This window comes from Cebidichthys violaceus, unplaced genomic scaffold, assembly GCF_023349555.1.
Source record: "Cebidichthys violaceus isolate CVI_PGR_0920_01 unplaced genomic scaffold, fCebVio1.0.p SCAF_25, whole genome shotgun sequence".
Taxonomy (NCBI): Eukaryota; Metazoa; Chordata; class Actinopteri; order Perciformes; family Stichaeidae; genus Cebidichthys; species Cebidichthys violaceus.
In genome coordinates this window covers 2,411,134-2,427,046 of record NW_027176428.1, presented here as the reverse complement: position 1 = coordinate 2,427,046, position 15,913 = coordinate 2,411,134, and the positions used below count along the sequence as shown (strand labels likewise).

General features: G+C 46.1%; 1 protein-coding gene across 7 annotated transcripts in view; it reads right to left on the bottom strand.

The window, feature by feature from the left end:
* Positions 1-5,097: 5,097 nt before the first annotated feature.
* Positions 5,098-15,913, bottom strand: part of magi1b (membrane associated guanylate kinase, WW and PDZ domain containing 1b) — a 121,521-nt gene continuing 110,705 nt past the window's right edge. For 5 of the 7 annotated variants that reach the window (XM_068720426.1, XM_068720429.1, XM_068720427.1 and 2 more), the window contains 5 exons: positions 14,433-14,526; positions 14,188-14,275; positions 13,189-13,332; positions 10,240-10,378; positions 5,098-7,387 (listed from right to left, as the gene is read on the bottom strand). In XM_068720426.1, the coding sequence (XP_068576527.1) occupies positions 6,153-7,387; positions 10,240-10,378; positions 13,189-13,332; positions 14,188-14,275; positions 14,433-14,526 (1,700 nt within the window). In that variant the 3' untranslated portion in view covers positions 5,098-6,152. Of the gene's footprint in view, positions 7,388-7,466; positions 8,562-10,239; positions 10,379-13,188; positions 13,333-14,187; positions 14,276-14,432; positions 14,527-15,913 lie in introns of those variants that run through there. The other 2 variants (XM_068720432.1, XM_068720431.1) reach the window with 2 other exon arrangements.

The following is a 15,913-nucleotide window of genomic DNA, read 5'->3' as shown; positions in this document are numbered from 1 at the left end:
TCCTTGCTTCTTTGGCCAATCAGAGTTGCTCTTTCAGTCAAGGTACCAATTACAGAAGCATCGGCCCACTCAGTAAGAGCTCTTAAAGGTCTGTTAAATCATGTACCGACATCACATCACTCAGCGGCCAACCAGTTGCCACAGTCAGCATGTATGAGAACCACTGGACCGCATGTTTTGTTACATCTCTGAGCAGCCTGCAGCAGCTGTCGGCAACAGCTGTGTGCAGCAGCGCTCACCCCTGTTTACATCCACCAGCCATTTCCCAAACACCTGTGAGCCCAAGACAGTGGTCCTGTCACAGTTTAACCAACCAACAACATGTCCGATGTCAGCCAATGGTGGTGGCTCTAGTACATGTCCATTGGCAGTATCTAACTAAAATGGAGGGAGTCTCTGTCTGACCGTTGATCAAGACCTAAGGAAGTGCAGTGTTGAGCGTGAAGTTGTTTAGATCATGGTTCTGGAGAATGCTGCAAGCAGCAAAACGGGAGGCCAAGCAATCGGCTGTACGGGCACTGTCCAACAAGGCACAACAACATTGAAAATAGCCACTGTTAAAGATTACCTACATACACAACTGACTTCTTACTCATCTAATATTCATCACAGCAAACTACCACTGCTGCATAATATCATGATGCACATAAATCAAATGTGTAGGGAGAGGTTCAACGTGGTTACATTTCTTACGGTTGAAACATTAACATTTTGGATGTCAATTGCATTGCCTTTGTCATGTATAAATATTCATGAAGCAGGTTGTGCATTCAGAAATGTATATTTGGAGATATATTTTCTATGTATTTGGACATACTGTATATGTAAGTGTATAACTATCATAGTAAAGCAAGAATAGATTAGATCTCCTTCTTGTCTTTTCCAAATTCCTCACCCACTTAAAAAAATCTCAATACATGCTTTTGTATGTTGCCAACTTTCCCCCTCCCTCCACGACTCCTTTGAAGCAACCTCGGAGCATCAATATTTAACCTGACATTGTCAAAATCTAAAAAAAGAAATGATGCTGAAAGCAAGGCAGATCTTTGAAGCATATTTGCCTGTCGACCCGCGCTGAACACATGACTGATTTCCTCTCTGGGTTTGACGACAACACAGCGTGGATCACACAGTCAGAACGCACACATTGCATTCTGATGCTCTTGATCACATAACTAATGGGACGGGGCAGCGGCCTGAGCACAGAACAGCAGTGCTGCTTGACATAAAGGGACTATTTCTATGTCCTCATTTCATTTTGCCCTCTATCAAACTGACACAAAACACCTGCTCGTAAAAGGCTCATTCTTCACTCGCTCTTTAAGAGTGAGAGTGACTAAAGGTTCATTTACAGACTGAACAAATAGTCTCAACACCGCTGAAAAACTCAAGGTTATTCATTTAGTTTGAAAAAGGTTTGAATACAAACACTGATCAGAAGGTATTTTCCATGACCCACAGCATCACACAAAGTTTGAAATGAATCATTCAACAGTGCAACAGGGAAAGCCAACTTTTAGGCATGCATTTCTTATGACAGTATAACTATTTTATTGAGTCAGTCTGAGGCAGCTTTCAGAGTGCCACTTCTTGTTTAAGAGTGGATGAGTCACTCTCAAAACATATAATTAGTGTTACAATAAGGTGTGCTGTAATGTGCCTTTGATCAGGAACACCGTATGCATGAAAAGGGACGAGGGATTAAGTTGTGAGAATGGATGAGAAGAACACTTCAATCTTCTCATCACTCGCAGCACAGGTGGGGATTTGCTCCTTTACTCGTTAGACACGCCTGCACGCTCACAATTCAACAGAGGGGGGAAGCCAGGAGGGACACATACATGGGGCAGGCAACAGTTCAGTGTCTTGACATCTCTAAAGGAGTGGCTGCAGTGGCCATGGTGGGGACATAGACCCTCAACTTAAGGAGCCACCTCAGGAACTTCTGGATCAAGTCAAAAGCCACTTTTTGGGGACCCAAACTGAAGGACTTCTCCTGAGTGTGGCTTACCTCTGAACTCACCAAGCGCTGTTGCTGCATAGTCCATTGAGCCGCTAATGTGATGACAACTCTTGTGTTAGCAAAATGACACAACCAGCGATTCTGGTCACCTGATGAATATAAAACCATCCTCTTCTTTTGCCAAGAACCAACTTGTTGGCAAAGTCAAGGAAAAGTCAAGAGGATCATAAAGTAATTTGAATTTATCCTCTAGATCCTAAAATATTTACACATCATTTCACAGCAATCCCTCCAATAGCTGTCAAGATATTTCACTCAAAACCAAAAATGAAAACCTTATGGTTGTGTTATCACCAAAGTCAGCAGGCTGCATGTCTGTACACAAATTCATATCAATCCATAGTTGAGATATTTTAGTCTGAACAAAGATGGTGGACCGACAGTCACCGACACGCTGCCTGCATGACTGAAAACATTATTTAGTATAGCTTTTTAAAGAAAGTGTCTTTATATAGCCTCAAGTATTCTGATGTGTAAATACAAATATACACAAAGTAATGCATATAAGTGCTCTAAACCAGAGTATTAGATACGATTTATATTATTTGTTTAATCTGAGGGTGTTTTTCAATCACAAAGCTACCAGCTGTTCTTTTGGGGTCTTTGGTTTGCCAAAGATGTCTATCAAATTAGTGCTGGGATAAAATTAAAAACCTGGATGGCTCCAACTGACGGAAGGCACAATTTAATAAAAAAATGAACCGACTCTGATCTTATGAGGCGCAGCGTCTGTGGATACCAGCTGCTGATTGATTAGTGTGACAACTGCGGGAGGCTGCAGCCATTTCTCTACTAAATAAAACCCTCCACCACGATAGTCTCAAGCGTTACATGTACTCACACCATATCCTATCGTGTGCTGCTGCTCTAACCGTGATAAGAAGACACGCACTGCATGAAATGCCCTTTTGAGCAGCCAGAACACATTCATCCACCACACCTCCATCCCAGAGAAGGCCGATTTCCACGCACAGCCGAGCATGAGACAGATACAGTATCGGGACAAAGAACAGCAACTACGTCGCAGCGGCGTGGACGTCCATAACATGACAGCGGTGGGAACCACAACAGGCTTGTTAAACAGGATGCTGAGCTCCATGAGAGAGAAGGAACTTCTACATGTGGAAACTTCCTCCCTCTCTTGAGTGAAGGCATCTCGAAATCCTTAGCACACAGCCAAAAATAACTTTGTTTTCTTTTCATTTACTTTTCTCCCTCAGCCATGTTTACGCATCTACAACTCTTGTCTGCTCCAGTCGGGACCGGAGGAGAGAGAGCCCGTCGCATCGTTGTTTCCATGGCAACGGGGGGGGGTCTCCAAGGTCGGAGCGTGTGCACCTGGAGCCGAGCTGATGGGAGAGCGGAGGCTCACCGCCGCCCTGGGCTGTAGGCATGTTGTTATTGGACTTTTCATTATCGCCTCTTCCTGCTCCTGCCTGGCACTGACGTGATGAATTGTCACCAGACGTGTGCCGTTAATCATCTCCGGGGTCGCACAAGCAATAAAACAAGGAGCTCTGTTCGTGCATTTGACGATGAGAAGGAGAGGAGTATGTCCCGATAAAGATGGAGCGAGAGATGTAAAAGAGAGGGGAGGAGAGAGTTTCGCTGCTGGAAAGTGGATTACATCCATTATTTAAGAGCTGCGTCCCCTTCACTGTGAGAGAGGAAAAAGGAGACGTGTTTGCAGGGTACAAACATCTCCTTTGTGTCTCTTTGTGGATGGCAGTACGTCCTGAATGAGACCCCATTCTTACACAAGTAAATAATTGACATAATTGTAGCAACGTTGTATAATTATAGTTTTTAAAAAAAATAAGATCCCTTCTGTGCAACTTGCATTTTGTAATCATTTATCAAAATGAGTTGCAATGCACGTGTCCTGCTGGAATGCAGGATGCCAGATCCATAAATGTAGTTGTGTAAAAGCACTTTCAGAACATTGCATCAAAAGGAGTGAAATGCATCGAGGCCCTGTTGAATCGCAGAGAAACTGGGCCAAAATAAAGCTCTGCTCTACTGTTTGATCGTGATGCTTCATCTCTGCCTCCCATTTCCTCTTATGAGCTGCACAGATTGTGTCCATGGGGTAATCTTGGATGCATGCTTTTGAACATATGGTATTAAGTACCTTGGCATGTGTTGTAGCAACTGGAAGAAACTTCATATGATGAAAGCTCAGAAATCGTTCGCAGTTCTCTGCAGGCTAAAGCAGACATATGTGCATGCATTGAGGGAATGTGACCGTAACAGACATTATCATACATAGAAGTAAACATGCGTGCCATCCTGCACATTGAAATGGCAGTATCTCCAAACTGAATTCTTGGATTGGATGCAGCAGTTGCAAACGCATACTGTGCCTCCTCTGTCTCTGCGTCTTAGCATCAAGCACTGCCAGACAACACATTTAATTTCTCTGCAGCAGTAAATCCCTGCTGGCGTTCACAGGTCACCAGGAGTGACCACTCTGTTCTCTGCTGTTTTTCTCTCATCTCCCCCATTGTTGCCTCTGGGAGGGGGGAGAAAGGAAAAAAACGACACACACAGCCCTCCCCAGCGTCATCCACATACCGCCGTCACCGTCCTGAAATAGGGTCGCAGCTTCTACGCCGTCTGTTCTTTATCAAATGAAAGATCTTTCAGCAAAGACAGAGGATACAGGAAGAGGAGGAAGGAGTGTTGAGGACAACGGGAGAAAATAGGGCAAAGAAAAGGCACAAATCAAAGTAAGCAGTGAGAGGAGGAACATTTTTCAAGACTGGTCTATCCAGGCTTTGATGTTGTGAAAGGATGTGAGCTCCGTGCTTTACTTTTCTTCAAAGACTTTATTTCCACACACAGACACACACACACACACTTTTGGGAGGCATGAGATAACAATGTCAGCCTCTTTTGTTTTCCCAAATGAGAGCTCAGTACTCGACAGACACTTTCTGCCACCCAATATCTGCCTTGCTATGAAAGTCACACTCCCATGTGTATTGTTCCCCTGTTGGGAACATTAATGACTTAAATCAAAATGGTTCTAATGGTTGTGAAGCAACAAAAAAAAAAGAGCGCAAACCTGTTCATTCGTTGAATATATTATTTTATTTTAACATCATCATCGTAGTTTAACTTTTAATTTCCCCTTCATTCATTTAAAATGATCACCTCTGAATGTACACATACTGCAAACTGTCAAAAATATACAAACAAATGCAGGCTTGTGCTATAGTCTGGTCAAATGTCTAAAAAACAGTGGCACTGGGGGGGAGAAAAGAGAGACACAGAGAGAGAGAGAGAGAGAGAGAGAGAGAGAGAGAGAGAGAGAGAGAGAGAGAGAGAGAGAGAGAGAGTGAGAGAATGAAGGCGGGGGAGAGAGAGAGAGTAAGAGACAGAGAGAGAGTGAGAATGAAGGCGGGGGAGAGAGAGAGAGAGACAGAGAGAGACAGAGAGAGAGAGAGAATGAAGGTGGGGGAGAGAGAGAGAGAATGAAGGCGGGAGAGAGAGAGAGAGAGTAACAGACAGAGAGAGAGAATGAAGGCGGGGGAGAGAGAGAGAGAGAGAGAGAGAGAGAATGAAGGCGGGGGAGAGAGAGAGAGAGAGAGATAGAGAGAGAGAGAAGGCGGAGGGAGAGAGAGAGAGAGTAAGAGAGAGACATTGGAACCGGTAAAGACATGCACAGCATCATTGTGAGCACCGGTTACACGATCCAGGTGCGTGGTACTTCCATGGGATCCTCGTGGAAAAGTACATACATTTCATCATCTGACAGTGCGGCAAAAAACGCCCGTCACATATCAAATCAAAAACAAAATGTTGCTCGTTAATGGAACTGTTAGGCACATCATTGTTTTTTATGGTTTTACATTTTCTGGAAAAGTCTGAGTAACTGCAAATGTAGAATGCTTAACTAAAAACAAGAAGAAAAAAAAAAGGGGGAAATCATACAAGAAAAAAAAAACTGTTCAAAAGTCATTTTGGGATCACTGTCTTGTTAGTAACTCAACATTGTTACGCACAGTGTGTTAGTGTGTGTGTGTGTTTTCATAATTGGGTGCATTTCTGTAGAACCAAGTGGTGATGTGAATGAGTACTTGAGGTGTTTGTGGGTGGTGGTGTTGATTGGCTGACAGCCATCCATTCAGATACTCAGGTCTTTGGGGTTATCCTTGTAGGTCTTCTTGGGCTCAGGCAGGGCGGACGAACGACTGCTGTCGGTCTTCAGCGTGCTGTAGTACTCCCTCACTTTGGCCGCTACAAAATTGTCATCGTCCTCTTCGTCCTCCGAGTCGTCCCTTCTGATCGGGGAGATGTCTCGTCCCAGGCTGCGGGCTCGGTACTGCGGCGCAGGAGAACTATCCCGGCTGGGGTAGCGGCCATCCCTCTCCGTCCTCTCAGGTGAGCGCCCCCTCAGCAGCGAGCTGTACTTCTGGAAGGCTGAATCAGAGTCGGGGGTGCGCACTCTGGGCAAGGTGGCTTCTCTGAAGGGGTCCCTCTGGCCGCGGGAGGCCACGTCCCTCAGCAGGCTGTCCCCCATGTAGGCTCTCTCCGTGGAGGAGGCTCTCATCAGCAGACTGTCCTCCCCGTACAGGCGCTCATCCCTGCGAAGCGGCGGCAGCGTGGCCTCCCTGTTCAGGCGGTCCAGGGCCGGGGGCTCACGGAGGACGCTGTCCTCGAGAGTGAAGCTGAGTTCAGGGGTCCTGGGTGGCTCCTTCAACACGGCCCTGTCCCCGTTGGGCTTCTCATTGCTGCGGCCCTGTCTCTCTGGGGAGGCGTAGCGGCGGTAAGGGTCAGAGGAATGGGCGTGGCGTCTGGTGGGGGAGTGGTTCCGAGAGCGGTGGGGGGACCTGTGGCGGCGAGGCGAGCGGTAAGGAGAGCGGTACGGAGAGCGGTGAGGAGAGCGGCGGCGTTGATTGGAGGAGGACTGCTGACCGCGACGTCTGTCGGGGGAGCGGCCGTGTCGGCGTCCGCCGTGACGGCTATCCAGGGTGTTTTCTGTACTGCGCGACCGGCCGTGCACCTTGTCAGGTGAGCGGTGGCGGCTACGGTGGTGCCCGCTGGAATGTTGGCGGTGGCCGTCACTTCGCTTGTCATCCTTCTTCTTAAACAGCTTGGTCATGTTCTTCTCCGTGGTCTTCCTCCCCTTGTGTTTTCCCTTGCTGGTTTTCTTGTTGGGGGAGCGGTGGCGGTGGTTGGAATGGTGGTGCTTGCCGGCGCCGGAGCTGGTCTGCGCCTTCTTGCTCCGGGATGATTGTTGGGGTTCTGGTGGGTTGCTTGACTCCAATGGCGCGTTGGTCGCGGACAGGGCGCTCACTTCCGCAGCGTTTTGTAACCCTGCGGCTGGGTCTGCTGCGCTGGCGTCGTTGGCGCTGCCGTCTGTAACACAGAGTGACATACAGACGAGGGCACGGGGATCAAACATGCATCTAGACTCTGCTTTCACATCAACCATGCCGGATCACTCAGACATGAAGCTGAGAACATTTCCAAATGGAAGCCAATCGGATGTTAATGCCAGCAAAGATGGCTAGTTGTTGGATGGCACAGCGACAGCCAATGGTAAAAAAACAAAAAAAACATTAGTGTACTTTGCACATGAGAATAAAAGGCAGTGACAGAGAGGCAGCCAGTGCTTGAAGAGACTTGTTACCCACAACAAACCTGCTCCCAGGTCTAACCGGGGTCACCTCTCTGAAGCAGAATGGGGCGTGGCCTGCTCGGCGGCTGGAACGGAGGCCGGTTACAGTCACTGTGCTGCATGTTGATGATGCTGCTTGATTGTACTGAGTAGCCATGCTCTTTCATGCGCTGCCATGATGCCTTAGACACTTTGTAAACGTTTAAAGCAAATCAAATGCTCACGATGAGATCCAAACATGATTGCTGTGCTGCAGTGACAGTGTGTGCACTTTAGGTGGCCTTTTACTAAGTCGAGAAGAATTCAAAGTTCAAGATAATTCTACATCAATATTGCCTTTTTTTTTTACCTTCAGGAAATTCGTCATTAGTCTCACTAAATCGTCTACACATGCAGCCACCGCAGTGCTCCGTTTATCAGAATCTTATGGTTAAACTTTAGAGTTATTCTACCCGTTTCTACTTGTAAATATGACTGCAGGAATACAACTACAACTGATACTAGCATTAACAAAAAGGATGTTCTTTGATGGACTAAAGTAGGGTAAAAAGAAAGAACAAATTAACACGCTGCATTTCACCCGTGGACACGCCGCCCAGAGGTTAAATGCAACTGGTGCTGACATTTGCATAAAATATCCATAACAGCGGCAGCGGCGGTACTGGCGATGTATTTCGGGTGGATGGATTTGTATGTATGGAGTAGAGCATGGGGCATATGTGAGTTGAGGCCACACCACACAAAGTTCAGGATGGCGAAGGAGTGAAACAGAGAGGAAGAGAGACAGGAAGTGGGAGGGAGAGCCAGACGACATGGGAGGACAGTTACAAACCGTGGTCTGATTTTGGAGGACAGAGGCCTCCCCCATCTTGTCATTTCTCATACATGCAGTGAGATGGGGAACGACCATTCCTGAAGGAAGACAAGAGCCCAGTGCAATACGGAAGGGAAAAAGAGAGAAGAGCACAGGGTTTAGATCGCTTGGAATCAACTTGAAGGAAGAAAAGGAGAATTATTGTGTTGATTTTTCAATGAAAAAAAAGTGTTTATTTGATCATTGAGTCATTCAGAATAAAGAGACAGTCCAGGAAATTGCCCAAACCCTTCAGTGGAACCCATCAGTTACAGAGAAAAGTCCTGGAATCAAGCGCGCGCGCACACACTCCCGACACACTAACCCACACACACCTACACATGTGGACAAAGAAGCAGCAGAAACCCAAGACCAGAAAAATAAAGACAGTGAGACTCACACCCACAACAACAGCGTATGAAGCAGTTTCACATTGCTGACAGAAATCAAAAGAAATACCGGCAAGACTGTCAAAGGTTGTGCCAACTAAAAAGTACAAACAATGATCCAAAAATATACAAGTTCACATGATGTCATATCGGTGCAGGTTAAGACAGCACATTCTTAGCGCAAATAAAATTACATTGACGAACTTTTCAAGACTCCACTGAAAAAACAAAAGTAACAAAAAGAAAAACATTTAGGATGACTCGTGACTATCAATCAAAACTGGTCAGTACGATTAAAAAAAAAAACAAAGGTTCCATAAATATTATGGAAAATAGACAATAGAAGGAAAAAAAAAAAATCAAATTTACACTTTTGACAAGTTCATGCAGCAATAGACTTTTATCCATTAATATGTGGCTTTGATCATGGCTCTGTACACGGAACAAAAATACTTGTAAAAATGCCTCTATTCTTTTCATCACTGTACAAAACGTCTATAGAACTGGAGCGACTCTTTTCGTTTTTGAATGGAGATGGGTGGCGTTCCTATCATCACAGCTTTTCAATGACATTAACAGTGTGGGTGCAAATAAAATCCATGGATTAGTGAGTAATGTCAAGCACAGTATTGTGAGATCTTTAAAATTGCAACAACAAAAAAAAAGCATCAGATTGCCTTTTCTTTTCAATACAGTTCTCACTTAAAACCCTTAAGAGTTCAGTAGCTTACATTCACCTTCAATAAATATCATAAATACGTTTGTGTCACGTCCTAACCAAAGCTGTGAGATGTCCCATTTTATCACGGGATGCAGAGAATCAAGTTTTCCTTTTCCTCTTAACGCTTAAATACGTGTTTAATGAGGAGATGGCGCCCTCAATATAACAAGAAACACTGATCGTTCACTACTCTGGTCATTCAAACCTTGTAAACAGTTTCTACTTTCATGTAGCACTGAAATCAGACCCACCACCGTTCTGTAAAGTCCCAGCAGAGTGCTTTTGCTCAGTGGCCAGAAGGTGAAAAGTGACAGCGGGATGACATGGAAACAGAGCAGGTGACAGCAGGAGGGGGGCAACAGCATCCAGAGGAGCAACCTCCACCCCTGCCCCCCCCCCCACCCAAAAATAAGAATCCCAAAGCCCAGTAGTGACCTCCACCAGAAAGAGACCCAAGACCAAGCAAGCCCTTCCCCCTCCCTGGTGGGTTTGTCCCAGGGATGGGTGAAGGGTCCTAGGAGGGTAATATAGTTCTTTCCCCTTTCGACCCACCACCGTCCACTGGGTGTCCCCTGGCTCAGGGCGTGAAGATGGGGGAGAAGGGAATGTTTTCGTAGATTGACCCACCATATTCAGGCACAGAGCCATCACCCCTCTTGAGCACCAGATGGGCGCGCCGGCCTCCACTCTTGATGAGCTCGATGGCTCGCGCGTGCTTCATGCCCTTGGTGCTCTCGCCATTGATCTCCAAGATTTCATCGCCGACCTATGAGGGGGAAAAAAAAAAGGAAGAGGACCGGGAAGGGGAGGAAGAGAGGGAGGAAGCAAAAGGTGGGAGGCGGAGAGTCGTGACAAAGATGGAGGGGAGAGGAAGTAAATGAGAGGTGGTGAAGGAGAGAGAGAGAGAGAGAGAGAGAGAGAGAGAGAGAGAGAGAGAGAGAGAGAGAGAGAGAGAGAGAGAATGAAGGCGGGAGAGAAAGAGAGAGAGAATGAAGGCGGAGAGAGAGAGAGAGAGAGAGAGAGAGAGAGAGAGAGAGAATGAAGGCGGGAGAGAAAGAGAGAGAATGAAGGCGGAGAGAGAGAGAGAGAGAGAGAGAGAGAGAGAGAGAGAGAGAGCAAAAAGGCAGAAAAAGGAGAGGAGACAACAGAGTAAGGCAGAATGCAGAAAACAAGTGACAGTTAGGGGAGAAAGTACACAAGAGGAAAGATGACAGGCACGAAGGTTCAAAGGGACACGATGGCAGCAGAAGGGAAGGAAAAGGGAGGACAGAATGAGGAGAAGTTACATATGGAATCCTCTGAAAGGAAAATCGCATAAAAGCCACAAAAACATGTTTTCTAAATCAACAGTTTCCAGAGAGGGCAAATCTCGTCAAAAAGCAGCAACTGTGACGCTGAGAGAGGAAAACGAGGGAGAGAGAGAGAGAGAGAGAGAGAGAGAGAGAGAGAGAGAGAGAGAGAGAGAGAGAGAGAGAGAGAGAGCGAGAAAGAGGGGGGAGGGAAACGGGAGCCAGAAGAAACACTTTTTGCTTCCCGGTTCTTTGCCTCCACGCCTCAAGTTCTCTGACAGTGCTGTCAGCGCCGAGGGAATTCCTCTCTGGCAGAATATGGATCTCTCGCTGACACCTCTCCCCCCGTCACAGAGCTGCTGCTGCTGCTGCTATTATTATCTCGGCTAATAAGGTGCACAAGCACAAATGTATATAATGTGCTAACACATGCACACCCACACACTTCCTCAGTGTAGCATATTAACATAGACCAAAAACTCCCTTGTAGCTCACATGCAAACAGCAACTGTCGACAGGCGCTCTGCACGTGTCATACATCACATGCAAACATCGATTAACCCCTCGTATAGTCAATCGAGCAGCCCGGGGGAAGTGCTGCTGACTTCAGCAGTTAATCAAAGTAAAGGTTAAATATTACATCTCATGACAACTTCTGTAGCATGTATGAATGCCGCTTCATGAGCTAATAGAGAAACATTAATCAATTCAAATGTACATATTCTGTTTGCAGGTATACGTTTTCCTTGTGTTTTGACATTGCAGTCACACAGTGAACCTCTTGTGTGCTGAAGCCTGGAGGCAGCCTTGTTTGTATTCAGTGAAGCAGAGCTTGCAGTAATTGGGGGGGGGGGGGGGGTACATTATGCACACGCATATATATATTGATAGATAATATTATTCTGATGGCTGTAAAGTCTATGAGACTGTATCATCAGCCCCCCCCCCCCGTTAATCAACACAGTCCACTGGCTTAGACTGCACCTGAGTTTAGACTGCACCTGAGAGCCGGGGATTATCACACCTCAATCAGGACAGTAAATGAATCCCTTTGGAGACACGTTGTGGTGCTATTAAGTGTAAAAATGTGCAGCACTGTCCAAACCCCATATGGCCAGCTTTGGTGCTTTTTTTCAGACAAACCGAAGGATTAAGCGTTCCTCTATGTGGTGAGAAAATTGTCCAACTTCTTGAGTTAAATAAACCTTTTAAAAACCCACTCGATTATCTGAGATGCACTGTTACAAAGCGGGCAACAAGGACGTTTTTGGAGACGCATGCAAATGTCTCTCTATGTGTTCTACAGGAAATGTCTTCGTTTGGTACCGTACCCCATCAAAAATCACACATTTATCAATGAAAATGAGAATAAGGAAACAAACATATCATTCCCTCTAACATTGCAAATCATATCGCAATTGCAATAGTCTAAATAACAGCACTTAGATATTTTTTTCCCAAAACTGTTCAGCTCTACATCTAAAGCTACATGGCTGAATATAGAAGCTGCCAAAATGGAGTCAAATCGACCAAAACCGTTGAGTGAACTGTCCATTTATGTGCCATAATAAGACAGAACAGTCCAAACGGACCCCAGGAGATCTTTTGGGTGGATCCAAAGAATGCAGTTTAATATTGAATTCATTGCTTTCCACTTTAAGTATGACTATTGCTATCACAGTTGCATATAACTTTTATTCAAAGTAAGTCCCACTGAGACTAAGGTCTCATTTTCAAGGAACACAAGAAGACATAGAAACATTTTAAATATCTTAGAATTCAATAAAATATTTGAGCAGTCAATTTGTTTTGCACCTGAGAGAGACACATTCGAAAATTCAATGCGGCGGAGCCTGAGATACCCTGACTTTTACTCTTTAGTATGGGTAAAGCTCGCAAAAATACTCCCATGACTCAACTCAACAGCTTCTTTCATTAGACTTTCAAAACGCCACAGCTCTGGAAAGTAACCCTGATGACATCATCAGGGTTACTTTCACAAATATCAGAAAACTCCTTGAGAGGCACAGAGGACTTTACACAACTGTTTTCAGAGTATGGGTATTACTTCATAGGACAAGTAAACTGAATGTGCCACTCAGCACAGTCTGTGGCATCTTCTACGTGACTAAACGAGGCCGAATATCAGTCTGTGGCATCTTCTACGTGACTAAACGAGGCCGAATATCAGTCTGTGGCATCTTCTACGTGACTAAACGAGGCCGAGTATTTGGAAACATTGGATGATTCTTGGTGTGTGAATGCTGTGAGCACACACTGTCCGTACCCTCATCTTTCCGTTGCGGACGGCTGCTCCTTCCTCAGCTAGCCTCAGCACGTACAGGTCCATGTTGTATTCTCTGCCTCCCCGCAGGCTGAAGCCAAAGCCTTTGTTGTCCCGATCCAGGTCCACTGAGTAGAACTCAGCATCCTGTTGAAGAGAGACCACACACACACACACACACACACACACACACACACACACACACACACACACACATGGAAAGTGAGGGAGGGAGAAAGACACATTTCGCATCAAGGTTTGTGATTCAGATTTGAAGTGTGTGCGTGTCCTTTGAAGTGGGGTCCTATTTCGAGAGCATGGGACCTTCAGGAAAGTCACACCATCAAAAAGGTGTGCCAGGCTCTGTGTATGTGTGTGTGTGTGTGTGTGTGTGTGTGTGTGTGTGTGTGTGTGTGTGTGTGTGTGTGTGTGTGTGTGTACATGCATATGCTCAGGTGGTGTAAGGATGCTGAATTATTGATGCTTTGGGCTCTGGGTGGACAAAGAGAGGGCACAGATAGAGAGACCGGGAGAGAGGGAGGCCGGGCAGCACAAGGACAGGCAGACAGCCACAGCAGCTCCCGTCTTCACGCTCTCCTAATCTCCTCTGCTGCGAGATCAATGCTATCTGAGCGAGCCATCTCCACACCGCCAGATTAATTCAGCAGTGAACACAGTGGGCTGAGGGGTTACTTTGAAAGCAAACAGGCTTTCCTTAATGCAGAAAGTCCGATAACGCCGGCAGGTAGACGAAAAAGGAATAATAAATAAATAACAATGCACTCTGCTTGTCCTTGGGAAGGTGGGTGACTACAGTATGTATATCGGTTGATGCGTGAAGGGACAGAGGTAGGAATGGGTGCTGGAACAGCTGGATGGATGTATGAAAAGACAAATGTGGGTGGGGAGTTGTCGGAATGGAGCACAGATTGCTGGGTGCTTGATGGAGACGTGAAACGGACGGATGTGTGAGTCGAGGATGACTGGAGTGTCCTTCCTTACCTGAGCTGAGACTTGTGTCGGGGGTTGAGGAGGAGGACCCGGGGGCGCTTTAAATTCATACGATTCCTGTTTTGGTTTGGTGTTGTTCCTGGGGCAGAAAGATAAAGCAGTCAGTGTCAAATGAAAGCAGTGACTGAATGTGTTTCAGGCAGTTACTAATGAATTTCATCTGCAGATTTCGGACACTTTCTAATGCCTTTTTTACAGGACTTGCTCAAAACTCAATTTCCCAGCGTGCCCCTTACCTGGCCTCCGGTGCAGCCTGTTGCTGAGATGTGTGAGTGGTGGTTATGGTGGCGATCTTCTCCGCATTGGTCAACAAAGATGCATTTGATGACTCTGAGGAGGGCGAGAGACGGCCAGTTACAACCAGTGTAAGGCAGTTTTCTTCCTCATGCATTCATACAAAAACCTTCCTGCTACACTGAGGACATTTTTACTGACATTTGCTTTTTTCCATAAGGCGTCTAATTTAATACGTCAACATTTCAATACAAAAAAATCACTCAGCAGCTGTCAGCTACAAACATTTGCTGACAATTTAGGACCACCAACTCCACCAGCCTCCAGGCTCCTTCCACCACAATTACACTGTCCGGTGGTTTACATCTGTGCTACCAATCACTTTGTGTTTGTGCTTCTAAAATTGCATTTCTTTTCCAAAAAGGTGTTGATCTCAACTGTGGACTGAAACTCCTCCCGTGTCAGCCTGTGAGCTGTCAAACAGGAAACATGCAGCCTTGCAGCCTCTAGAAGATAAAAGCTCCTGGTTATTCTGTCTTTTATCTTAATACTGGTTCAATCATTTTGTGTTATCACTGAACAACGCTGGGCTCTAATGACGAAAGCCCGCTGTCATTACATCACTCTTGCTGCATAAAGAAGCCCATCTTCTCCCATCAACGGTATCTTTCTCGGCTATTTACAGGTAACCTTTATTTGATTACAGCTCTCCACTCTCTAAGTCCCCTAATCGTTATTCTTCTCACGGTCAGTTCCCCTCTAATCTATTCATCTCCTCCACTCCACCAGTCCTCTTAGAGCCTGTTGGCTTAACTGTTCGATTGCCCGTTGCCCAAAAGGTTCAAAGTCAACCAGTCAAGCTGCAGCGTGGGCGGGGCTAGCGTCACTTCGGACTACGTTGAGGCCACGCAGTTAATTATGCATAACGTTAGTGTTAATATCATTTAAACAAGTGAATTCTATAACCCACCCCTCATATAGTTGTCATGAACAGGGATATTAGCTGCAGAGACCAAAACCGTTTTTTGTACCAGGCTGTAAACATGTATACTTCTGCTGTTAATTTGGCCATTATAACATGGCGGTCTACGGTGATCGACTCGCTTTTGGAGCCAGCCTCAAGTGAGGAACTGTAGTTTTTGGCACTTTGGGGTTGGCGCCATTTCTCAGCAGCAGAGGTTGCCGCTTGAGGTGTCCAGCTCGGTCCTCAGCATGAAGACCGTACTGCATCCATTGGGATTTCTGGCATCAACAGTAAACTGTGTTACGTTTTCCGTTGCTCATTTCTCACCGCCTGAAATTTGTCCCTGTAAACACTATTCGCCCCTCCATCTGCTCATTTGCACTCCTTCCATTCTGCTGCCTCGCCATTCATCTCTCCTCCAACTGTTGTCTGTCTGGGAATTAATTGAATGAGCTCCGTTTCTCCCCGGCTTTTCCGTTCCGCAAGCGACCCACTGCCTCTTTTCTCCTCTCTCGCTTC